Source organism: Lissotriton vulgaris, chromosome 2_1, assembly GCF_964263255.1.
Source record: "Lissotriton vulgaris chromosome 2_1, aLisVul1.2, whole genome shotgun sequence".
In the NCBI taxonomy this organism is placed as follows: domain Eukaryota; kingdom Metazoa; phylum Chordata; class Amphibia; order Caudata; family Salamandridae; genus Lissotriton; species Lissotriton vulgaris.
The window spans coordinates 467,447,347-467,474,566 of NC_141687.1; the positions used below are offsets into that span (position 1 = coordinate 467,447,347).

Sequence of the window (27,220 nt, forward strand, 5' to 3'; positions counted from 1 at the left end):
AGAGGCCACTCTGACTCCCATTTCTCTGATTTTAGAAACTGCCTTGGCAATATCTGCACGTGGATGTCTGCTAACCACCTGGCGCTCAACGCCGCAAAAACTGAGGTTCTTTTCTTCGGTCAGAAATCTCCTCCCCCGGCTAGCTTGTGGTGGCCCACTGTCCTGGATCCCCCTCCTAAGCCAGCTCAGACTGCCCGCAACCTAGGCTTTACATTCGATAACACCTTGTCTGGTAAATGCCAAGTCAACAAGGTTGCGGGGGCTTGCTTTGCGAAATTGCGCATGATTAGGAAGATATTCCCGTATCTTCCTCAATCTTCTCGCAAAACGGTGGTCCAGGCACTTATCACCACACATTTGGACTATGCTAACAGCCTGTATGCGGGTGCCCCCCAGTATTTGATTGATCGCCTGCAGATAGTCCAAAACGCCGCGGCTCGGCTTATTGGCAATATTCCTGCTCGTACCTCAGTCAGAGCGTACAGAGATGAGCTCCACTGGCTCCCCATAGCTCGGCGTATTGAGTTTAAGATCTTGACCTTGGCATTTCGTGCTACTCATGGAACAGGCCCGTCTTACCTGAGTAAACGCCTTAAAATTTCATCTTCTGTTAGGCACCTCAGATCTAACAGCCTTCGTTTACTGATCGTTCCAAGATTCAGACTTTCCAGATGTGGCGGCAGAACTTTCACCGTCACTGCTGCCAAACTCTGGAACAGACTACCCGTGGAACTCAGGTTCATTGAATCTGAGACGGTCTTTCGACGAAAACTCAAAACTTGGCTGTTTACTAATTGTTCATAATAATGTCTGTTTCTTTTATTTCCTTTCTGTAGGATTTACTTCTGGTACCTTCTCTGGGTGGCATTCGGGTAATCTCAGCGCCGGGACACCTCCGCCGGAGGTAGCCGTGCGCTTTATAAGCTTCAAAAATAAATAAATAAATAAATAAATAGAGCTGGATGACGGAGAAAGGTAATATCGCATAATTGGTGATTTCCCCCTTTGTCAGCACATGAGCAAAATGAAAAAGACAAAATAGCCGGAAAAAAGGCCTTGCTAATTCGCCTGACAGTCCATTTAAGGAAGTAGTGCTTACGATTTCAGGACGGTCACCGAGCCACCGTCCAGGCATCTATTGAGGGAAGTGTTAAGTATGTCAGCATGTGGTGAAAAGCAATCAATGTTTAGGTTGGGGCTCCTGCTCCCAGATTAACAAAAGATGGTGACACAGATAGTGATCAATGGCCTTCCTGCCGGACTGTCAAACGTTTCCCACAAGGAAACATATCATGGCATCTGTCTGCTGTTTCCCACTTTTGATGACCAGAAGAACCATCTAGGATTATATTATTTAATTTTAAAACAAGTGTTGCTCTAGTGTACGGCATTTAATAAAGTATATACCGGCTGAGGAAGTGAGAGAGCAGTACTTCCTTATCGAGTTTACAAACTGAAGCACTTCTAATATAACCAATAGATACTGTGCATTTTGATGGTGCAGTTCGCCCGGGGGCGGGTGAGAGGTCACCGCAGTACTGAAAAAATAAGATAAATACATTACTGTTGGGGAAAGTGGTTGGTGATGCAAATTAACTGCAGACACAAAATGACATCTGTTATGAGTAATAAAGAGTAAACGGGTGGAAAGTCCATGTAATCCCCATACGTGTGTCCCAGTGTAATTACACCCCGGGACTAATGAAAATTCAGCACCAAGACACTCTGGGAAGTTTGTAGCTGCACAATAAAATGCATTACATTTTCAAAGAATAAAAGTATGTACAAAAAATCATTATCGTTGGTGATTTGTAGCTGTTGTTCCTTAAAAAATGTAAGTGACATTTGGCTCAACAGTGATAACATTAAAGAGCCGGTAAGCATATAACTTAATTAAACACTGTTATATGGCAAACGAGTATTCTAGTGAAATTACATCTCGGGACTAGAATGCACAACAAATATTCGGAGAAGTATTAAAAGAAATGTTTTATAGTAGGCAGTGTGTGTGTAATCGTGCGCTTACAGCAGGAGGCGTGTTCAAATTTACCACAATTAAGCGGTGCGCCAAGTGGGAGAAGAGGAGCTGTGTGAGTGAGGCCAAGCGCGCTCCTGGGCTTGAAACGAACTAACTGACTAATGGACATGACACATGAAAGCAGAGTCGCCAACCAGCCGAGCATATGGGCATTGCTGTGGGGGGTGGGTGATTGGGGAGGGGGTGGAAACTGCAGGTCATTGGGAGAAGGCAGTGGTTAGCATGGCCTCCTGTTAATGAAGCACATCAAATAGATGGGCGGAGGGGGCGGGTCCACCGAGGCTGGCGGAGAGCGCTGCCAGCTCCCACGAGGATGTCTTGGCGCTGCCAGCTCCTGGAGGGCAGCACTCTCTGAAGCGGGGAGGGGTCGTGTGCTTTCACGGGGAGAACGCATGGACAAACACATATATACGGTATATACGTGGATAGTTACATAGATAGTCCGTGCTTGTTCTGCCTTTTGATGGGCGAAGGCGCTGGTGATCAGTACTGGTGCCTCTAAGGGAAATAAGCAGTGACAACGTCAATATTAGGTCTGACCTTGGCAAGCTTCTGTGAGACCTACTGAAAGTGCTATACTGTATCACTGAAAGAATAGCCGTCCTTCTGAGAAATGCTAGCACTGTCCCATTAAAAGCGTAGCAGGCCTTCTGAGACTAGCAGGACTATTCTGCTAACAGCAGAAGTATAGTAGCCAAGTGTTAGTACCGCCCTAATTAAAGTGGAACAACTCCGGTGAGAAGTCACAGTACTTCATGGTGAAGGTATAGAAATCCTTCTGCAAAGTGCCAGCCCTCTCTTGTTAACCCCTTCGACGCTCATGACGAGCAGCTTGTCATGAGGTACACCTCTCGTACACTCATAACAAGCTGAGCTCGTCATGAACCGCGGATTTTTAAAAACTTCTGCGCACAGCGGAAATCTGCACCGCACGCAAGGTGTTAAATAAATGCTCAGTAACCTCAACAACAAGCATTAGCGGACGCGAAATGAAAATCGGCCGCAAAATGAAAACAAGTCGGATTGGGAGGGGGGTGGGGGTGTGTGTGTGGGGCCAAGCGCGCACCTGGCCTTGAAAAGCACTAACTGACTAATGGATATGACGCTCGCTAAACATGAAAGCACAGTCACCAAATAGCCAAGCATATGGGCATTGCTGTGGGGGTTGGGTGGGCAGGGGAGCAGCAGCCTTTGATGATGTATGTATGGTGGTGAAAAACAAACACAAAACAGAGAGCAGATATACGAGCAGGAAAGGCAAAACAGAGCAGAAGTGGGCAAAACTGAGGCCATTTAGACACACACACAAACCCACTCACAGACCTGCTGACACTCATGCACCCACTCACAGACCCACTGAGACACTCATGCACCCACTCACAGTCCCATTCTTAAACTTCTGTATGCATTGACAGATACACTGAGATACTCACACACCCACAAATAAACTCATGCAACCACTCACAGACCCTCTCACTCATGTACCCACTCACAGACCCACTAAAAGATTCATGTACTCAGAGTCCCACTCGCAGACTCATGCACTAACTCAGACTCATACTCACTCAAACCCACTTAGACCCACATACCCATTCTCCGACCCACTCAGAGACTCACAACCCACACACAAACCCACTGAGACACTCATACACCCACTCACACACCCACAAACCCATTGAGATACTCACGCACTCACTCACACACCCACTGAGACACTCATGCTCTTACTCATACACTCCCTCTCAAAGGTTACATTAAGGAATACAATTAAAAAAAAACACTTTGCAATTCACTTAAAAAGCAAGGTTTACAGGGATGTTATAGTTAGCAAATAGCATTAAAAAACTTAGAAATTCACTAAAAATCCAAAGGTTACATGGATGTTATACTTAGGCTCTGATTTCACTCGTATAAAACCATTGAAATTCAGCAGTTATGTTACCTGAGCTAACTAGAATTTACACCCATTTCAAATCACTGCTTATGACCTCACATATTACATCAATCATGACATGGTCAGTACCATCACTGACAAGGAACAACTGTGAAAGGACCCAAACCACTAGACAGGGCATGAAACACCTGTGGAGACAGTTTCCAGTCTTGTAAACTTGTGATGACAAGATTGCCAATCTGCCACTTAGTTGTCTGAGCCAGGGAGATGCTCCGAAACCACTGACATGTGATGTTTGAGTCAGTAGTCCCAGAAACTCTACACCAGATCGGACAGCGCTTGGGAGCGCGTACCTCCCAGATCGTTGATGTAACAGACTACGGCTTCATTGTCCATTTTCAACAGTACATAGCATTTGACACATTCTCTCGTCCAACATCTCACTGTGAAAGAGCCTGCCATCGGCTTCAGGCAATTAATGTGCAGGGCCTGCTCGGACACGGACCATCCATCTCCAGTCGCAAATTCCCCACAGCATTTCCCCCAGCGGAGCTGCTGGCATTCGATTCTATTACCAAATCTGGTTTGAAATTAAAATAGCTAGTCCATGCAAGGCTTCCATGTGTGAACCACCAGTGTAACTCTTCCTTGGCCACTTCTGAGAGGAGATTGTGCTAGGAATAAGTAAGGCTGCAACGCAGGTGAGACACCTTCAGGCGTTGCAGGGTCCGTAAGTGAAGAGCCCCCAGAAACATTGCCTGTACAGATCAGGATACAAGGCCGATGACCATGGCAATCTGTTGGAGAGAAGTTAAGGGTCTTATGAGTGTTCTGCACACCTTGTGAAGAATTTTGGCCATTTTTCGGATGGTAGAGTCAAGTTGGAGTCCACCAAGGTGATCACAAATACCAAGAACTTCAAAGAAAGTGATTGAATCAGTGCAGACTTCTCTTGATTGATGATAAAGCCAATGGACTGAAGGATATCCAAAGCACTTCGCAGGTGCAAGTTCAGAGCCTGAGGGCACAGGTCCATGATGAGTATGTTGTCTAAATAAACTATCATGCGGATCCCTGATGCACTTAGAAATTCAACCACTGTCTTGAGCACCTTGGTCAAGCACAATGAAGCGGAGGGGAGGCAGAAAAGCATGGAGTTGTATTCAAAAGTCTGGGACGCCTTTTGGAACTGTAAGAACCGATGATGTGGTGGGTACACTGGGATTGTCAGAAAAGCATCCTTCAGATCCAGGTGCACCAGCCAATTGTGGGATGGAAAAGATCTCGGAGGAGATAGATTCCCTCCATCTTATTTGACAGTAAACCAGCCACTCATTAAACTCCTGTAAATTTATCATTGAGCGTTGCCCTCCATCTTGTTTCTTTTCAAGAGAAATGTGGCTGAGGAACTCCGAAGGGTGGGGGGTGGTTGGGGAGGTAGCCCCTTTAGCCAGGACTTCTTAAACCTCCCTGTTAAAAGGGGCCGACTCCCGGGGGGAACGTCTGGAAGGGAGAGCTGTAGAAGTCTAAGTGGAAACCCTGTACTGTCTGCAGGACCCACACATTAGTAGTAAGAGTCCTCCAAACGTGTACAAAATGTGCCAGCCTGCCCCCACCCGCTTGTGAGCAATCAACTGCACACTACGGGTACTGCCTCTGGAACCTATATTTCTTGAATAGCCCTTGATATGGTAAAATCCCCCGAAGTGGGCATGGTCCTGCCACAACCTTTGTGATGACTGACCTCTACCAGATGCTTGTGTTTGCTGGCGGCCGGACAAGCGCTCTCTGTCACACCTGGCCCCATCAAAATCTCCTGGGGTAAAGATTTGTTTGATTGAGGACTTCGCTTTATCAAAGGAATTAAATGTGGAGCCAAACTTCTCAAGCTCCTTGATGAATGGCTCACTAAAAACTCTGGCGTGCGCCACCTGCTCTGCCTCAGATGTAAGTAGATCCCCTAACTTAGGGTCGATCTTAATGAGATAAGATCGGCGCCTCTCCGTAGGGATTGCGCAGTTCGCGTTTCCTAAGAGCTGTTCCTAAGAACAGCACTGCCTGTTGTGCCCAACTATAGAGTAGCTCGGGGTATGTAAGGGCGTCCGATGGTTTAGCATCTTCGGCCATGTTAAGAATTTTTGTAAATGGCCCTGTTAAGCCTAGTAGCTTATCTTGGCAAGACCACCAGGAGCAGTCAATGCCATTTTTGAGGTCTCCCACATATTTAACCAATAATGTGGCCATGTTGGAGTCTATATATGGCGTAGCTGCCACTTTACCTTCCAGGCATGCTCTGAGGCATTCAGCCTATAAGAAGTTAGAGTTTTCCTGATTCAAAGGTTTATGCAGCCTCCCCACCACGTACGTGGCAACCTTCACACCCAGATTCCACTCTGCTGATATGGGGTGCATGAGTATCTCGGGATTCAGCATATAAGACTCCCCACCCTCAGGGGTGCTCGCAGGAGGTTCTGTCCCCAAGGGGTTATTCTGCGGCCTCCAAGGCCGGTCTTGATCTGACTCACCATCGGAACCCACTGGGTATCTGTCGGAGGCAGGTGGGGAAGCAGGGGGAGGGGTCATAAGGTAATACCTTGGAATTCCCCTGGGGCTCAAAGTTAAAATATGGCCCATGAAGGACTTTTTCAATCTAATGAAAGCGCCCAGGTCTACCCCTGGGTGACGCTTACGTGGGTTCTCAGGGAGCATGGGCAACCTAGAAGTTAGGGGGGGCGAAGGCCCAGGCTGGTCTACCCTCTAAGGGAGGGGTGGGAAGTACGTTTGTGCATTCAGCATCTTCTTCTCTAAAGGTACTACCACGTCTGAGACTGCCCTGTGGATTGAGGAATCTACTGCCTCACACAACTCATCCAACACCAGGAAGTAGGCTACCTCCACTTCCTCGGTGTAGGTGTCTTTGCACCGTTCCATTGTAATCATCTAATGGAGGTAAATAGCTCTTTAGGGAAGAGTAGTTATAGATGGTATTTATGGGCTGGGGGAATGCAGGCAATTTTTGGGGTAGCAAGTTATACTGTGTGAGTGGCAGCACCTCTAGGACACCACTACAGCCCTGGTTTTACTGGCCAACTAACTCAGCCTGGGTCTTATCCCTAAAACCAATGCAGGCTTGCCATAGGCCTAATCTAATACTACAGACCCCAGTAGAAAGTTCACACTGTTGTCACGGAAAAACGAGCCAATACAGCCCCAAGGGCATTCATGCAAGCAGTACAGGAAGCAAAGTAGTACCAACACCACAACGGTGCTCTGACTCCAGGCAGTGGAAGCACCCGGGAACGGACACATGCACGCAGGGAACGCCAGCATTTCCCTGATTGAACTCCAGGGAAATCCATAGCTCTTGCTTGACACAGTACAAGCACAAGCCCTCTAGCATTTGGAGGACCACATCGTGTCAGCCCCCGAGGCTCCCCACAGCTGTGAATACCAATGAGCAGCCGCAAAAAAGCAGATAAGGCTTCCCCCGGACGCAGTGCATCAACCTAAAAAAGATGGAGAAAAACACATCTAATGCAATAGAAACAATAGAGCATTTCTTACAAAAGAATAATGAAAGAACAAGAGTGGGCACCGAGATCACTGACTTAACTTCGGCTGCAGAAGGAAGAAGGATAACTAGGGTAGGCAGACAGAGGCTGACAAGGGCCACGACTGGACAGTTGTTACTGTGATTTTTTCCCCCATTTTCTCCTTTGTGGACTAATTCGTTCACTGTAGGGGTCTGTATCTGACCTCATGGTCACAGGTTCAAATCCCGGCAGGTCCGTTCAGTCTTTCATCCTTCTGAGGGTGCTAAAATTAATACCATTGAGTTGGGTAACAATTATCATTGGAAATTATAGTTCGAAATTAGCATTTAAAATACCTTCAATGTTATAGTTAGTTGGAGATTTCACTTTTACAAAACCATAGAAATTTGGCCATTATAGTTAGTAGATCTAACTATAACTCGCGCCCCCGCAATGCACTGCTGATGACATCACATATTACACCACTCATGACATGCTCAGTGACATCACTGATGACATCATCCACGTTATCATCTGATGGACCTCCTCATACCCTAATAAAACCTTTCAACCACCCACTCTAAAATACAGACCACCAATTTCGAAACCATAGACAGACCAATAGCAGTTAGTACATGCAGGCTCAGTGATTCTTACGTCTACACACACATCCACCCACTAACCCATACAGTCACTCACACACACAGGCATTCATGTATACAGCCACTGATATATCCACTGCTTCACCCATATAGACACTCACACACTGCCACTCATCCTAAGAGTTACTCATACACCTGGTCAGTCATGCAAAGAAACTATCACACACCCATTTCCTTGCTTATACAGTCATACACACAACACTGCACTTATTTATACAGATACTGACACATACTTACTCTCTTAATCACTCATAGAAACCCATACACACACACTAACTCACCCATACACACACACTAACTCACCCATACAGCTGTTTCCATATTGCACTCTTGAACCTATACACCCAGTGAAACAACCACTCACATATCTATGCACAGAGTCACACACACACCCCACCCATCCACAAAGACACTCAGGCACCCATACAGATACGCAGACAACCAATAAATAACCCATATATACACTCATGTAGCTACTCACCAAGCCATGCAGCCACTTACCCACCAAAAGACATTTACATAGTTTAGTCTCTAACCCATGCATTCAGTAAGATACATTCAATCACTCACTTATACAGTCAATCACACACCTACTAAATCATCCATTCAGACACTCATACACCCACCTATACTTCAATACACTTTGGCATACACATTTATATATATAAAACATTTGTATACTTTACAGAAACACACATTCACTGGATAATGTCATCAGTGTGGTCATTTGAGATGTCATCAGTGATGTCACTAAGCATGTCATGAGTGATGTAATATGTGACATCATCAGCAGTGCATTGCGGGGGCACAAGTTATAATTAGGTCTACTAACTATAACGGGTATAACTGCTGAATTTTTATGGTTTTGTACGAGTGAAATCTCCAACTAACTATAACGTCCCAGAAACCTATATTTTTTTCAGTGAATTTCTAAGGTTATTTAAATGAAAATTTCTAACTATAACGTCCCTGAAACCTATGTATTTGTCAGTGAATATATATATATATATATATATATATATATATATATATATATATATATATATACACACACACACACACACACACAATGAGAATAAATGATAAATGTGGTGTGGTGCCATTAATAATCTCAGCGCAGGCGGAGGAGCTTCGCGCGCAACCAAGATGGCCGCGTGAGCACAGGGCTCCCGAGACCCATGTAACCTCTCGAATATATCCTGTCACTTATCCTGTTTGCTGTTGATGTCTTCGTGTGGATGAACCACAGAAGCGAGAACTGAACTTTATTTCCCGATCGGACCACGGAGACCGGAGTTGTGGCGCTTGAAAGTTTGCGGCCTTCGCCTCTTGGATCCCCGGCGCCCGAGTTGGCACGGTGCCCAGGGCGTAATTGAACAACAGCGGCCTAAGGCAGCTGAGGCAGTCGGTCTGGTTACACTTTCGCTTTTGTCATCTGGGTTGGATCCCGGGCCTTAGGACGCCTCAATCGCTTCGAAAGCCTGTATCCTAATCGGTACTGGGGCGTGCCAAACAATATTTGGAGTTTTGGCCTTGGACTGCACTATAAACTGTCTTTTTGTCCATTTTTGTTCCTTCGCCAGAGGGCCATTTTGGACTTTCACTTTCTCGACTCCATGCTGCTCTAACATCTTGGTCGACATCCCTTACAGTTGGGTGCTGTCCCCCCCCCCCCCTCTGCTCTTGATTTGGATAATACCTGGGATTATTCCGACATGGCGAACAAATCGGAGGGGGACAAACAGAGATTGAAAACCACCAGACGAGGTGGCATCACCCAAACCAACGTGATGGATCGCTACGCTCAGGTTAAGGGGTCGCCCAGTGGACCTAGTCGACCGCTGGAGGAAGCGGAGGGTTCATCGACTCCGGCAACGGAACCGGCTTTACAGGATGTGATGGCCGCCATCGATGGTATCAAGTCTTCCCTCGGAAAGCAAATGGCGACTCTGGCTCATAAGTTGGATACAGTGGCGATCAATGTAAATTTGATCCGTACGGACCTTACAAAAAAGCAATGAAAAGGTCAAATCGCTGGACATAAAAACGTTGAGCTTAACCGCTTATGTCGTTGACCTGTAGACTGAGGTCCGTAACCTCAAATCCTCCAATGACATTGCTATCTGCCGCCTGGAGGAATTTGAAGGAAGGGCTCGGCGGAACAATGTCTGCATAATTGGTGTTCCAGAACAGGCGGAGGAACAAGCGGCTGACCTTTTTGTTGAGGACCTTATCGTCAAACATCTAGCCCCCAAGGGACTGAGCAAGTTTTTTACGGTAGAACGGGCCCATAGGATCCCGGGTGGCAGACCGAAGGTGGGAGAACCGCCGAGGCCTATCATAGCGCAGATTTTCAACTTTCGGGACAGAGATGCTATCCTACAGGCTTCGCGGACGGGTGGACCCTTGAAGTTTGAGAACTCTTCTATCAGTTTCTACCCGGATTTCACGCAGGCGAGCCAGAAACAGAGACTCAGTTTTCTGGGGGTAAAAAGGAGACTACGAGATATGGGACTCAAATATGCTATGCTTTTCCCGGCCAAGCTGAGGATCGAATATAACGAACGGGTCCACTTCTTTGATAAGCCCAAGGTGGTGGCCGCCTGGCTGGACACTCTGCCGGCTCGACAGGAACCAGAGAGTCAGCCAGGTGGTGCAGAGGGAGGGCTTGGAGGCAGGAATGAGTGCTATTTGCCTGGTTTCTGGGGACATTGGGGGGATTGCTACTGCGATGGATCCAATTATGATGTGCATCTGATTGTTGTTCGAACGGGGGGTTGCGGGACTATCGGCGGGTCTTTCTCCTCCTCAGCCTTACTTCTTGTAGTTTGGTTTAGATGTGGGGGCGACAGGCACACTGCGAGTTGGGGTGGCTCTTTAGTCGTATGCAGGGGTGCAGGGTGGGGGGCGTTGTAATGGGTTGTTTTGGTGGGGGTGGGAGAGGGGTGTAGGTTTTCAGGTTGCTGTTTTCGCAAGATGCTTTATTGCTGGACATTATCATTGATGTGCTGGACTCTGCTCGGGGCTGGATCCTCTTTCTCTCATGATGGGGGGAGGGGGTTGCGGTTGATGAGTTGGAATGTTAACGGGTTGGGGGATAAGATTAAGCGTGGGGTAGTACTGCAGCTCCTGAAACGTCACTCCCCTGATGTTGTTCTACTACAGGAGACCCACTTGGTAGGGAATACATGTTATGCCATGAACAGGAAGGGGTATCGTCTAATTGCCCATGCTGGGTTCTCCTCTGGGTCCAGGGGTGTTGGAATCCTTATTAAGAACGCTTTCCCACTTGAGGTGGACTCCACGGTCTTTGACGATAGGGGACGCTATGCGGCTATTTCGGGACGGTGGGAGGGCCGCACGCTTTCCCTGGTCTCTGTTTATGTTCCTCCTGGCCTACAATCTACTACCTTTCTTGATCTGGGAAGGGTTTTGCTCGATCTCCCCGGGGGATCTCGGATACTGGGTGGGGATTTCAACGCTGTGGTTTCCGGTTTGCTCGACAGACACCCCCCTAAGGACCTAAGGGGGGCGCTTGGTTGGCTACCTGACTTCATGGACACTCTGGGCCTGGTAGACTGCTGGAGATTGCTTTATTCTGATCAGCGGCAGTATACGTTTCACTCGGGCGCCCATGGTAGCCTCTCTAGGATTTATTATGAGTTGGTGTCGGCTGCACAGGCTTTTTGTATTAAGGAGATCAGGCATATGGCCCGGGGTATTTCCGATCACTCCCGCTGTGGCTTCGGTTGGAATTAGCATCGGGTGCCGAGGGACGGGTAGCCCCGATTAACCCTTGGTATCTTCGCAATCCAAAGACCCGCAGTGAGCTTGTAAAGGCTTTGGATCATTATTTCCAGGACAATGAAGGTTCAGTTCCCTCTGCGGTCTCCTTATGGGAGGCGTTTAAGGTCGTTATTAGGGGTCAAGCTCTATCATTGATTGCTGGAGTTAAGAAGCAGAAAGAGGAAGATTTGGTAAAGATAGAGACTGAGATCACGGACTTAGAACTAGAGCTAGAATGGGAGGTGACCCGTTCTAGATTGCATGTTCTGCAATTGAAGCAGCTGGAATATAAGAGGTTGGTGACGGAGGCTGCAACGGCTCTTAGTCGGAAACAACAGGGGCGTCTTTATGATGTTGGGGCAAGGCGGGCAAGTTGATAGCATGGTAGGATAGAAAAGATAGAGCAAGTCGTGTGGTACCGGAGATTGTGACAGTAAGTGGAGCTATTGTGACAGACCCACAAGAGATAGTGGCGTGTTTTGCGGATCATTTTCATACTGTGTACTCTTCTGTGTCTGATAGACCGGAGGAGGACTTGTGCTTATTGTTACGCGATATTGCCCTTCCGTGTCTCTCTGAGGAAGACTGGGATCTTATGGATGGTACAATCACTGCTGATGAGGTAGCGTTAGCTATGCGTTCCCTACGTTCCGGTAAAGCGATGGGTCCCAATGGTCTGCCGATAGAATTGTATAAGCTCCGGCCTGACAAGATTGCTCCATATTTAAGGGACATGTTCCTAAAGTCCCGGGACCGTGGTTTTCTCCCCCGCGACCAGAGGTTAGTGACGATAGTTGTAATACACAAGCAAGGGAAACCGAGGAATAGGTGTGCCTCATACAGACCGATTTCTTTGTTAAATGCCAAACCTAAAATTCTTGCCAAGCTACTGGCTAATAGATTGATCAAAACCATTAGTGCTCTAATCCATCCGGATCAGTCTGGTTTTATTCCGCATAGAAACACAGCGTTGAACCTTTGGCGTCTGCATGAGCCGACCATTTTGGCGTCTTTGGACGCCACTATGGCGTTCGATACTGTGGAATGGCCGTATTTGTAGGCGGTGCTGGCTAAATTTGGTTTTGGGTCAGATTTTATTGGTTGGGTTCGGCTTCTTTATGCGGACCCCCTCGCTCAGATTGTGGTCAACGGTCGCGTTTCGGCTCCGTTTTGTCTTGGGTGGGGTACCAGTCAGGGTTGCCCGGTCTCCCCCCTTTTGTTCGCACTGGCCCTGGAGACCCTCACTGTGTGGATCCGTTGGGAGCCATCCATGAGGGGTATTTACTGGTCTCGGGAGTACGAGGATTGAATCTCCCTATATGCGGACGACATCCTGCTTTACTTGACTTCCCCTAGGAAGTCTCTGTTAGTTTTGTGTGATGTTTGGACCTCCTTCGGTAAAAACTCGGGCCTGATAATCAACGGGGCTAAATCCTATCTTTACGTCCCCTGTGGTGATACTCCTGTTCTGCCGTGTAACTGTCCCATTCAGATAGCGCAAGAGGGGTTTAAATATCTTGGTATTTATGTTTCGATGGAACCCCGGGTTCGGTATGAGCAAATCCTTCTCCCTCCCGGTTGAAACGAGATGTTGCAGGCTGGCGGAAGCTTCCGCTTTCGTTGCTTGGACGAGCAGCCCTTTTTAAGATGATGTCTCTTCCTCGTTTTTTTGTACGCCCTTCAGAACACGCTTGACATAGTTCCTGCTAGTTACTTTCGGATAGTTGAGGGTCTACAGAGGAAACTGTTGTGGGATGGTAGGCCTCGTATTGAGATTGCCAAATTGACGCTCCTGTGGTACGACGGGGGTTTTGCCCTTCCCGACATCAAAAGGTACTATTGGGCATCGCAGTTAGGGGCAATCAAACATGGTATGTATGGCCCAGAGTTAAACCCTGGTTTTGCCATGGGTAGGTGGTTACTTCCCGGGGGCAACTATTATAGGGCGCTATATTCTAAATCGGTGGTGAGGTCTTTGTCGGGGCCGACGAGGGCGGCCGTACGGGTCTGGCAGGATGCCACTAGTGTGTTAGGCTGGAAAGATCGCTGGACCTTGGCGACCCCGCTTTTCGGATCTGATAGGTTTGATAAATTGTGGAACACTAAGGGGTTTGACAAGTGGGATCTTATTGGCATCAACAAGGTGGGAGACCTCTGGGCCAAGGGACATGTAAAGTCGTTTGCGGCCCTGCAGGTTGAGTTTGAATTGGGTGGGTCTGAGTATTTCCGTTATGCTCAGATTTGTCATGCATTGACTTCAGTCTTCCCGGTTGGGGAGGAGATACCGGAATCTACCCCACTGGAGAACCGAGTGTTGGATGGTCATTTGCCGGACAGTACCATCTCCCTGGTGTATAAAAAATTGATTAACCATAGGGCAGACCTACTGTCGAAATTGCGAGATCAGTGGACCCGTGACGGCCTTGAGCTTGATGATGAGGACTGGCAGTCGGCGATCTCCTCTCCTCAGATTAGTTCAACTCAAAATACTACACAGAGTATATGTCACGGGTCCCCGTCTGGTTCGAATGAGCTTTTCTGAAGAGGGTCTGTGCCAACGGGGTTGCGGACAGTTGGGTACGTTTCTCCACATCATCTGGGAGTGTATGGAAGTTGCGGTTTATTGGAGGAGGCCCACGAGGTTATTCAGGAGGTCACGGGTGTGGCTCTCTTGCCAGAAGCCAGGCGCTGCTTGCTAAATGTTTAGGAGCCCATCGACCATAATGTGGCTCAAACTCAATGGGTGACCCTAGGGGCTATGATTGCCAAACGTAATGTTGCACAGCTATGTGGATCCCAGAGGCCCCCTACGCTTGAGGTGTGGATTGAGAACATGGATTGGTGCATGTTCAGGGAAAAATCTGTATACCTAGCTCGGGGTGGTCCCCGGAAGTAGCACAAAGTATGGGGTCCTTGGAACCGGTATAGAGGTGACATATGTGTACCGCCAGTGACACCTGTCCTTGATGTCCCGCTTTCCCCCTGACCCCGCATTACTTCTTGATTGCTTTAAGGTCTTTGATTTTCCCTCTTTTCCTCTCCTCCTCCCCCGTCAATGTATTGATCATTCCATTGTCTATGTAATGATGTTCCGCCTTTGCGCAGTCTATGCACTTCATGTACTTTGTTGTCGCCTTGCTTGTTTTTTCTAATAAAAAGAAATATTTAAAAAAAATAATCTCAGCGCAAAACTCAAATTCCAGTTTCGAATCACAAATGCATGAAATTTACAAGACAACATCATTGTTTACTGCCTTATAGAGTGCAAGGTACAATTATTTTAACCATTGAAACAACACTCCCAAAAGACAAGGCATTTCCCATTGATTTTACATTACTTCACAAAATGAACACTATATATCCTGGTTTTGGTTAAATATTTAAAAAATATACACAAGAAAAACACCACGGCAGGAACCATACATGCAGATGTGCAGAATTTAATAGAGCGTTATAGGCCACTGCTGGGGGCTATACCGGTTGTTAAAGGCTTTGAACCGGAGTTATAGGCCCGAGCTGAAGACTAGCCCTGCATCAGGAGGGGTACAAAATACTACTTTAGTCATGTAGAATCTTATATAAACTTCATTCCGATTACAGGTAAGAGCTACATTATAACAGTATCACCCTCTTAAAAATCACTAGAACAAACCTAAATTTTTGTACATATGAGGGCAAACTAAAAATCGTTTTCTTCATAAAACGAGGTCCTTGCTCAGTTCAGTATACAATTCTGGCTTCATGTTTACTTTCCTGCCAAAAAGTATCTTGAGCACAGCCTTTACCAGTGACATAGGAGCACTGTTCGCTCAGAAGGCAGTCTAGAGGTGGTGGATAGCCTCTGAACTGAAGTATCTAACTAGATCTTGTAAAATCTATATGAATTTAACATAATCTACTAATTACTGGCCAGCTCTGAAATAAGAACCCCACTCTCTGGTGATAATAGATATTACAGCGGTAGATGAGAAACTTTTTCTGCTGAGTAAGTACATTTGGAGGTCTAGAAGACCCATACGTTATCATACTCAAGGCAAAGGTAACTATTGGCTCTTTGTTTTATGAATGCAGTTAATATTATATTTGGAGGAGTACTTCTGTGAGAGATATGTATAGTCCTAGCCTACAACAACCTGTCTTTTTGATGTTTAATTTTTTTTTTAATGTTTTAATTTTTCTAGAAAAGATCAAGTAAACCAGGCAGGAAAACAGTGACAGATTCACAATAATATGTCACAATTAAGAATATTAGTAGAATTCGATTATGACAAATTGAGACACATAAGGAAGTACAATTAGCTTGTCAATGTAATAAGAAACATTAACGTAGGAAAACCTACAAGTTAGTTTTAAATAAAGTATTTATAGAGGTTTTGTAAAGTTACCATGACTCCAATGACTGTAACCTTTTAAGAGAACCTGTCACAAGCAGCAAATATTAGTGCACGTAGAAGCAAATTAAAATATAAACATGTATTCATGAGCTGTTATAAACCTGCCAATAACTTAACATTTTAAATAAAACTTTCATGTAGAAAAAGCCTCTTACTTACGGTTTGTCTTTACATGCATAGTGTAGGAGGAAGACTGGTCTGTTGGTTGCACTTGGAAGCATGCGTCATCATCAAACTGATTTAAATTTATAATCGTCTCTTTACATTCTCCCCACTGCCAAAGGTTCTGCAGTGCACATTTTACAAAAACTGAGAGATTGTTTGGATTCTGACAGTTCACTTCATGTGATGTGTATGCAACTGTGAAGGTGTCTGTGCTGTTAATTGTAACCTACGTGGGAGGAAAAAAAACGAATGAAGCAGAAAACAGTATCTATTAAATAGCACTATTTTACATTAGCCACGGTTGTAAAATGGTTGTTCGCAAAAGTATACACTCCCCATAACATCTGAAGTGCTCTTACCAGTCATTACATATAATTTAAATATAGACTACTGACAAGGTTGATGTCTACCTGGAGAGTGGACCAGATGTTCTTCAACTTCATCGCTTCTTTTGGCACATGGCAGAAACAGTCACTTTTTTCGCTGATAATAGTGGCGTTTTCATGAAAAGGTTTGCACCCTTTAACTAAACAAACACAAAACAGCATTTAGTTGTGAAGAAACTTAAAATAGATACATTTCTAATTAGTTGACAGGCGCAGCAGTCAGTGTCAGTGTGTGTCGGTGGGCGTCTGAATAATTTCTCAGTGTTGAGAAGGGTCTAGGGTGGTGCTCTCACAAGGAACTTTCGCCCTGCCCTCTCTGTCACACTTCGCTCTGTAGTTGTGCAAACGTAATTACCTTCCCTCCAAGGTCAGTTTGTAAGGTCTGCTGAGTTTACCAAATGTAGAAAATAACTCGTTTTCGTGCACTTATTTTTTTTTGTAAAACGTTTCAAATTATGCGAAGTTCACACACGCTTCCACCTTCTTAGCTTTCACAGAGACAAGGAAGCTGGATATCGCCTTAAACCCATCCTTACCACTGGCCGTAAAAAACTCACAATAGAGAAAATGAATTGAACAGCAAATAAGCTCTCTCAAATACTGGCGACACACTCAGTATCATACGGGGACATACAGAATGGGAGAGGAACTTGTAGGGGCTCCCAAACCAGTCAGGGTGTTCTTCACGTGAACCCTTTACGTATACTTCTTTTTATAGTACTGTAATCTCCACACTCACTCGAGGGTGTCCCGGATAGGAGCGAGTGACATTAGTTTTTAACCCAGGTCTGTGGGCAGCGTCGGATTGGTAATGCGGGCACTCGGGCAATGCCGGAGGGGCCGGTGTCAGAGTTCCTGCTGTTGGCTGCCTTTTTTAGCACTCTGGGTGGCTGATTTGGGCGGAATCTCTGTAATAGGTGAATGGAACCGAGACCAGTTGGATTTCCATGTAGATTTATTGGAGATATTGTAGAACAAGAATCACAACATGGAGTAGTACAGAATTGGATGTAGAGTAGGTTTTCTCTACAAAGCGAGCGCCACCTGGACCAGCGTCCTTGCTGCTCAGCTCATCCTCTCAACTGACACTCCACACACAGTCATACCAGCATTCTATTACCTCACCACACATACCAACATTCCAAGAACATCCACACTGGCTGAGCAGCAAGGCAGAGAATCAGGAAAGGTGCAATACACTAAATACCAGTATACTACACACCTTCCCCGTTTAATAAACATCAAGAAGGATAAAACCAAAGTAAGTATAGTAATAGCAAAAATAAAAATATGCAATCAATCCAAAAAGGAATGCATTGAATTAATTAACAACACAGCACATCTCTTTCCCCTTTACAAGCAAAAGAAGAATGGACTTAAGAAAAGCAAAAGGTAAAACAACAAATCTGGAAATAAGAAAGTGAAAGAAACGAAATAGACCAAGAAATACACAAAGAAGAGAAAGTGAGAAAAAGATCTCTCACCGTATGCTCAGGGAAACTAAAATAAACAACAGGAGAAAACAGGAACTCGACATCTAAGTTACCAGCAAGACACACCAGTTGGCCAGACTAGTATGGAAGTGATAAACAGAGAATGTCAACCAATGAAAAATTAGCGCAAGACAAGGACAAGAAAAAAAAAACACTCTCAAAGAGACATAACACAAGACTCTCTCACTTACACACGCAAGAAAAAGGTTGGGTAAGCTCCAGCATACAATTCTTGAATGAAGAAAACTAGAGAGAAGAAAAAGAGATAAAGAATACACCATGTTGGATTTTAAAATAAATCCAACACAACAGTAAATAAGTGTGAAATCACACACAGGTACCATGTGATAAGTGAAAACACACTCAGTCATAACAGTCATAACAGTAGATCCCAAGAACAGGGGATTTTAAAATATAGGTGACGTGTCTACACAAGTAAATGTCACATAGCCAGTAGGCTATTACAATGCATAACTTAAATAAGGTGACGTATCCACACACAATTGGAGGTCACATAGCCGGTAGGCTAGTACCACAAAAACTTTGTAGAACAACATAGGTGACAAAAACCACGTACCAGTGGAAAGTCACATAGCCAGAAGGCTATTACAACATAAACCTTTAACTAATCCACGAACAGTAAAAATGCACAGTTAGAATCAATAAAGAGAATCTCGCTCCAATAACTCTTGAAATAAACAGTGAAAAATTCCATCTACAAATATTTGTGTGAAATTGCATATCCCAACTGTTAAATTTTAAAATAGACATGAAAATAAACAAGATGTGGATCATCAAGAAGAAAGTAAGAAACTGCTTGACAATGTGGATTACATGAAACATATTCCAAAGGCAAACTTGTAAACAAATTATTTCCCTATGAGAATAAATGCATGTTAGTAATATATAACTTTGTTTTTTAATAAAATGCCCAGTAGATGGTGCTCTAAACACAGTAAAAAATAATTGACAACCAATATGAAAAACTCTCACTTTCAAATGAGTGAGAAACCACTTTGCCAAAACTTTTTAACATATTTCACATTCTTAACTGGGTTGCACTGTTGAAATCGTAACTGAAAGCTGCAGCAGGATAAAATGTCTGATGTTATCCCCACATTACTATGTACTGTTGCAAGTCGAAGTGAAAACCGTCGGGAAGCAAATGTGCATGAAGACATTGAACGCAGCAATATTAGCTCAAGAAAGTCACTGAAATACCAACAAACCTCGAAGGACAGCGTAACCCAAAGAGTCACGCAGTGGCAGCACAAATCACCAAGAAGTGTGAAGATTTCACTGCGGTGCCGATGACAGGACGAGTGACGCCTTTCTTAATAACTTTATTAAAATTGACACAAAGAAAAATGTGGTTGTCAAAGATGAACTGAGTGATTTCTGTGAAGATATAGTGCTTCAAACACAAGATGGTGGCACGTAATGTAACGATACGTGCCGAATAGCTCCAGGCACGATGATGCATACAGAGGTCCGGAAGGAGGAAAGCAGCTGTAAGTGGAGGAGACGTCACAAAGACATTAAGGTAGGCGAGGCCAGGTAGCATGAAAGAAGGTAAAAGCGCGAGCGGGCTCTGTGTGCGCTCCACCAGTGTTTAAAAAGTATAGGAAAGACAGTTAAACTGCAATTGAAAGACGCACCATAGAATAGGGGAAAAAAAAGATTAATTCACCGCCCAAGTCTCGAACCACGCAAGGAAAAGTGGTTGAAGAGTAAGAGCAAGACTTACTGACGCTCCTGATTGTGCAAAGTAATTATGGAAAGGCAGTTCACAGCAGGGACTCTCCCAAAGCGTACACAAATGTAGGAGTCCTCTCCATGAAGAAAAAAGCAGGGAAAAGAAGACTCTGGGGCAGTAGGTAGCATGAGGCTGAAGCACTGGTGCTGGTTACACAAAGTGTAGAGACCATCCGCAGGCAGGAAGACAACAGTGAAAGACTTAGTGCCACCAGAGCGAAGCTCTGAGAGTTCTCCCTGACGTTCGCAGGACATTAAATAGTAGTAGCCCTTGACGCTCTTCCACATGGAAACAGGTAGTGTCCTTCCATGGCAAGTAGAGTCAGGCAGGAAGAAGCGTGATGTACAGGCAGCAGGGCAAGTAGGCAAACATGTAGTTTAAAGTAGAAGATGGCAGGAACTGGCACATTTGAGATGTGTGCAGGCAGAAAATGGCACACTTCAGTTTTGTGCAGGCAAGAACTGGCAAGCTTCAGTTGTGTGCAGGCAGGAACTGGCAAGCTTCAGTTGTGTGCAGGCAGGAACTGGCACCCTAAGGTTGAGGGCGACCGATGGAAGGTCACTGGTGAGGCTCACCGGGTGCCAGTATGCCTTTTAAATGTGTAGCTGAAGTTGTAGGAAACTTATACCTTGGAGTTGCTTCCTGCTTTTCAAAATTTCTGTAGACCACCAGGTGGCAAGGTAAGTTCTAGATTTATTGTTGATATTGTAGAACAAGAATCACAACATGGAGTATTACAGAATTGGATGTAGAGTAGGTCTTCTCTACAAAGCGAGCCCCACCAGGAGAAGCCTCCTTGCTGCTCAGCCCATCCTCTCAACTGACACTCCACACACAGTCATACCAGCATTCTATTACCTCACCACACATACTAACATTCCAAGAACATCTACACTTGCTGAGCAGCAAGGCAGAGAATCGGGAAAGGTGCCATACACTAAATACCATTATACTACAGTCTCTATTGTTGGAATACAGCCAGCGGCCCAGTGGGTGTCTGAGTGGTGTTTCTAGAGGCAGATATGCGCTCATTACATCCCGTTTAGCAACAGGCAGAGGTATCACTCCCTTTGTCTCGCTGGTCAGCTCATTAATGTGTGCACATACTGAGCGGGGGCAGGGGGCCTGAGTAGAACTGGCCGCACTTGTTTTCAGGTGTGTAAACTGATGCGAGCATTTTTTTACCCCCCTCTTTCTTTCTAATAAAATTACACAGAAGCAGTGATTTGAGGAAAGGTGTTATGCAAATGGGGAGCGATTTCTTTTTTGCATGCCCGGGCCGATTTTCAATCCCAATCCGATCCTGCCTGTGGGAATCTCGAGCAGCGTATCTATGAACTGTAACTTCGGACACCCTGGCTTGGCCTAAAGAGACAGTTGTCTATCCCGCTAGCAGTGACGGGGTGCACCCGAAAGAGGGAAACTCAAAGTTTATCAAGTCCCGGGAGAACAACACTCAACAAAGCTTGACGAACCTTTTAAGGAATTTTTACGATTCCTTCCAGAGTAGGAAAAATACCAGGCGACTCAGAAATCACAAAGTGATGGCAGAGGTGCAGTTGAAGCATGTCAAAGGTATATGACTCGACAGATTTCCAAATTAGGTCTTCGCACCTACTCCTGCTCCCCTCACTCATTCAACCCTCTTTCTTTAGTCTCCTTCTTTCCATCATCGTTTATTACAGTCTTCTTTCCATGGCACAAGACTGAAGTATTACAAGGCAGAAATGAAAACATGCAGTGGCAATAAAAAACAAGCATTGGCATAGCCAGTAGATCTCGCCTTTGGGAACTTATAAGTGTTTAGGCATGCGATAGTTGATGTTGTTGTACCAAGGATATTGTGCTGGATAACTAAACACTTGTAAGGTCCCAAAGGCGAGACAGATTTAAGGAACTTTACTGCCAATACATTTGACAGCGGAAGGCACTTTCTGCTAGGACTATTATTTCATTACATTTTGTGGAGACATTTCTTTAGTGATAAAATTACTATTGGTAACCCTACCCGATATGCAGAGGTTGTCATGAATGATTCTGTATCAAGTGGCCCCTATTCAAATCACGTCTGATGCCTGGTGATAGGGCATAGAGGCGTTACATGGTTTATAGATAGTCTTTCTTCTTTATAGCCCCTCTAAATATTTTATATTAGAAATCTGTTACCACAAAAGTGGCTGTTTGTGAAATGCCAGTCTCTACTCTCCTCCATCAACCGATTTATAACCCTTTACTTCCTAGGGCCCAGTTTCTTCCTAGAACTCACAACTGTGAAATGTTGTCAACGTTTGTATTCTATAAATCAAGCAATTGTAGTGGGGTAGGCTGGAGTGTGGAGGATTGGGATAGATTAGAGTGAAGCTGAGTGGGGTGTGGTAGAATCAGGTGGGTTGGAGTAGAAATTGTAGATTTATTCTGTATAATGGTCACCACTTTTTCCATCCATGGCCTCAGCCAGCTGTGAATGAGTGTTTTCGTTTAGAAAAGGATTAGCAAAGGATTAGTGAATGTTTCAAAATCATAATGATTCTTGAAAAACGCTGGAGTGACCACTTTAGTATAAAAGACCCTCACTCCCCCTTACAGAGACAGAGGAGAATCCCTTTCAGGCTGGACGGAGACTCTGCAGGCTGATTCTTCGACCTGACATCCCTTTCGGGGTGCCATCCTCGACGCAGAGACATGGTCCTTCATTCAGAACCATTAGGAGAGGGGTAAGAACTTCCCTGTGGAATTCTTAGCTCCATAAAGATCTATACCAACATTTACATACACAGGCTTCAACCACATACCTAGGCTAGGTACATTTAGGTAGGCTATGCGTTGTAGGAGTACGTAAATGCTATTGTTTTATATAATATGTTTTTATTCATCTTTTTAGCACTATGGTAGAACTGGATCTACCTTTTATGATATTGGTACTAGAGATTACATTTGTCTGCCCCTGTCTTTTGATTGTCGCAGCTAATATGTTTCATACTAGACTGACCCTGGACCAATAAATAATTATTTAAACCGTTTCAATCGTCATTCTTTGTGTATTCTGAGAAAAGTAAGCATGATACCCGAGGAATCAGGGTTGTCATGTTTAGTAGTTGCCAGAAACAACCTACACAGTTGTAGAATACAGGGGACTGGTAGTGGCACTGTAGAGATAGCTGGTCTAACGGCTGACTTGTCCTGTGGGGGTGTCCTGAGTCTGTCTGCACACCAAGCCCTCAGTTTAGGTCATCCAAAACGCGCATGTCCTGGGGACGTCCTAGGAACTACACAGCGCCGACAACGTTGGTTTGTTCTTATATTAACAGTAACATCTGAGTAGTTCAGTCGTGCTTTCTCAGACAAACCTACTCACACTTTCCCGAGACGTCTGAAGTGGGAAGGTATATCCACCTCATCTGAGCAGGTACACCCTGTGTATTGGCTGAAGTTTTTAGACAAGCTTGTAAGGATTAAAGGTTCCCATATTGTAATAAACCCTACCTCTTAAACCTTTACATTCCTCTCCTTTCAAAATGCTCTCTCTGGGGTGTGGTCTGCTGAGGTGGAAGGTGCTGGCCTGGCAATGGGCAGTAGGAAGGAGAGACCCCCTGACTGCCCCCCAGAGCCCTAACAACGCCAGAAGAAGAGCCCAGGACCAGTGCGCAGAAGCAGGGGCTTCTGTGCAGGGAGAAGAGAGGCCCAGGAGGAGAGCCAGGCGAAAGGCTGGCGCAGGGAGCTAGTGAAAACCGCCCCAAGCAGAATGCGGGAGACCTGGATGGCAAAGGAGAGTGCTCCCGATGGCTGGGGGGCGCCACCAGGAGAAAGAAGACGTGACAATGGGGCAGACCACCATGGGCTGAGATATGGCCCCGGGAAGGTAGGCCACCTTTGACCCCTAAGAAGACCGACCACAAAGCACGTGGGGCTCTGCCGCCGGTCTCAGAGATACCCCCGGGGTGGGTCAGGTCCTGGGGGCTGCCCACAAGGAGAAGGGAAGCCAGGGACCGCCATCACGCTCCCTGTGAAGGTTCCCTGCAGGGGGGCCAGGAGCCCACCCTGGCCACCACCAAAGATGGAGATAGGGGAGTGCCGTCACGCCCCCCGAAGAGGTCTGGAGGAGCCCGGGACCCCATCCGGGGCCCCGAAGCCAAGCCGGGGAGCGCTGTCACACTCCCTGTGAAGATATCTCCCTGAGGGGCCAGGAGCCCACCCTGGCCCCCGCCAAAGAAGAACCGACGGGGAGCGCCGTTGAGCTCCGAGTGAGGAGGAGGAGGGGCCCGGAACCCCATCCCCGGGCCCTGAAGCAAAGCCGGCGGGGGCGCCGTCACGCCCCCCCCCGGTGAAGATAGCCCGGGGGCCGGGCCACCATCCACGGTCTCCGATGTGCGGGAGAAGGCTGGGGAGTGTCGTTGCACTCCCCCTAGGTCCAGGAGGACTGGCAGGATGTCCAGCCGGTCCTCCTGAAGAGAGGCGCCGGCTCCCGCGGCAGCACAGAAGAGTGCTGGCCGGGCAGGGAGCCGGCAGGGGCAGCCGGGGTTGGGCTCCCCTCCACTGAATGGACATGCGGGGGCCACGGGACCCCCAGGAGGTGCGAGGGGCCCAGGTGGGACCGGGCCCCGGAAAACCAAAGGAGCAGCCGGAGAGGGGCTCCCCGAGCCACCTACATTGACCTGGGGGTCCGGGTGGGACCGGGCCCCCCCGTCGAGGGCAGGAGATGCGGTGAAGCCGCAGCGCGATCGCAGCTCCCTCTGAAGCAGCGGGGGGACCGCTACTATAATATGCGTAGGAAAAGGAGCTGAAGCGCCCCATAATGCCTTGCCAGGCATGGGGAATGCATCGTTTTGGTGCCTGGTGGCTCCCAGAGTAGAGGGGTCACCCTCAATTGTGAAAAGGGGCTGGGGGAGCTGCTGGAGAAGCATAGTCTCCCCCCAGCACAAAGAGAAAAGTCCCACACTAAGTGTCCTGGGGACTTAAAAGAAACAACTCCTCAAGGGTTCAGCCAAGATTGCGTCACCTCCTGGGCTGGAACTTTTGTTCTACAGCTGGGGGTGCATTGAGAAGTGTATCATGGAGTGAAGGGCTGAGTTGGGGATGTCTAGAGAAGGGCATCCCCTGGAGGTGAAGGTGTAATTGCACCGAAATGCATTTACTAATGGTTATTCCTTATAGAGGGACTGAAGTTCACGTGTTTAATGTGAAGTACATGATAAAGGTGATGTCATAAGTAAAGTGGGGTTATGTTGTCAGACATTCCTGCTAGGGTGTCTGTCTGTATATGCGTAATCCTGTGATCATCTGTGATGCCTTTAGGGACTGTAATTGCAATGCATTTTAATGATACCCAAATGTTATGAGTACTATCATTCCAAAGGGGTGCTTAAACATGAATTCTTGCTGCTGCGCTTAGGTGAAGAACCCAGACTGCTAGCCCTTAAGATGTAGAGGTGCATCCTTCAGTAGGAAATGCGCAGTCAGGGTTGTGCGTCAACAAGACAGTGTTACCTAATTTAAATGCTTGTTGAGATACTGGGGAGGGGGGGGGGTCGCCACTGGGATGGTGCCAGTGCGCAGTGCCCTCGCTCCAGACTATGTTCAACTAACTGCATTGGGGGTAAGATGATGTGCATACATGGGAGTGGTGGTACTAGACCCCACCCCCCCTGCTGGAGGGGTGGAGAGGTTATTCAATGTCACAAAGTAATTCCAACAGCTTATGTATATTTGTAAATTGGTGCATAGTATTGAGTACGTCTACATGAGCCCCCTCGCAGCCATCGCACGCCAACACAACCTCAACATCATCTCCTACGCCGAAGACACCCAGCTGATCCTCTCCCTCACCAACAATCCAGCCACCGCCAGAACCAGCCTACACGTAGGGATGAAAGACGTCGCCGAGTGGATGAAGAACAGCCGCCTGAAACTGAACTCAGACAAGACGGAAGTCCTCATCCTGGGATCATCGACCTCCGCCTGGGACGACTCCTGGTGGCCCCCAGCCGGGGCGCACCACTCCCAAGCCAACAGACCACGCACGTAACCTGGGCTTCATCCTGGACTCCTCCCTCTCGATGACCAGACAAGTCAACGCCTTCTCATCATCATGCTTCAACACCCTGCGCATGCTCAGAAAGATCTTCCGATGGATCCCCACCGAAACCAGGAAGGTGGTCACCCAGGCACTCCATCACCAGTCGACTGGACTACGGAAACACCCTCTACGCCGGAGTCAGAGCCAAGCTTCAGAAAAGACTCCAACGCATACAGAACGCCTCCGCACGACTCATACTGGACATCCCCCGACACAGCCACATCTCCGGCCACCTAAGACACCTGCACTGGCTCCTCGTCAGCAAGAGGATCACGTTCAGACTCCTCACCCACGCACACAAGGCTCTCCACGACCTGGGCCCTAAATACCTCAACGACCGCCTGACCTTCTACACGCCCACCCGCCAGCTACGGTTGACCAGCCTCGCCCTCGCCACCGTTCCACGCATCCGCAGAACCACCGCCGGAGGAAGATCCTTTCCCTCCCCATCCACCTTTGGCTAACCCAGGACCATCTCTCCTTCAGGAAGCAACTCAAAACCTGGCTTTTCGAGCAGTGACGGACCACTCTCCCCCAGCGCCTTGAGACCCTTCCGGGTGAGTAGCACGCTATACAAATGTCTTGATTGATTGATTGATTGATTCAGTAGTGTGTGTGTTTAATAAATGCACTCTTACTTTTATAAAGCAAAGTACAGACTGGATAATCAATTATTGAGTGCTATTTTTGCGCACCTGAAAATGGCGATTACTAGCCCACACCACCTCCCTTGCGTAAGCCTCAGACTGCTCTGCAATGCTACCCTCTGAGAGTCAGGCGCTACAATTGGGTATTTGGTTCCCAGTGAATGACAAATGCAGTCATGTTATTTGTGCAGGCCTCACGGATGCTGCATCGTTTTCCATCAGACACAATGGGCTAATTCTCTCACTGCAACAGATGAAGAATATAGATCTAATCCTACACTGAAAACACAAGCATTCCTGCAGTATGAACAAGAACACTCTCCCCGAATGAAATCTTGCTTCAAGATCAGTATGAATACATCATTTACTCTGCTCAGCCAGCCATAGGAAGTA

At 46.7% G+C, this 27,220-nt stretch overlaps 1 protein-coding gene across 1 annotated transcript in view; it reads right to left on the reverse strand.

The window, feature by feature from the left end:
• NEMP2 (nuclear envelope integral membrane protein 2) overlaps positions 1 to 27,220 on the reverse strand; it is a 227,309-nt gene that overhangs the window by 140,500 nt on the left and 59,589 nt on the right. Inside the window, exons 2-3 of the mRNA XM_086955376.1 lie at positions 16,883 to 16,998; positions 16,467 to 16,698 (exon numbers count right to left, since the gene is read on the reverse strand). Of these exons, the coding sequence (XP_086811502.1) occupies positions 16,467 to 16,698; positions 16,883 to 16,998 (348 nt within the window). The remainder of the gene's footprint in view (positions 1 to 16,466; positions 16,699 to 16,882; positions 16,999 to 27,220) is intronic.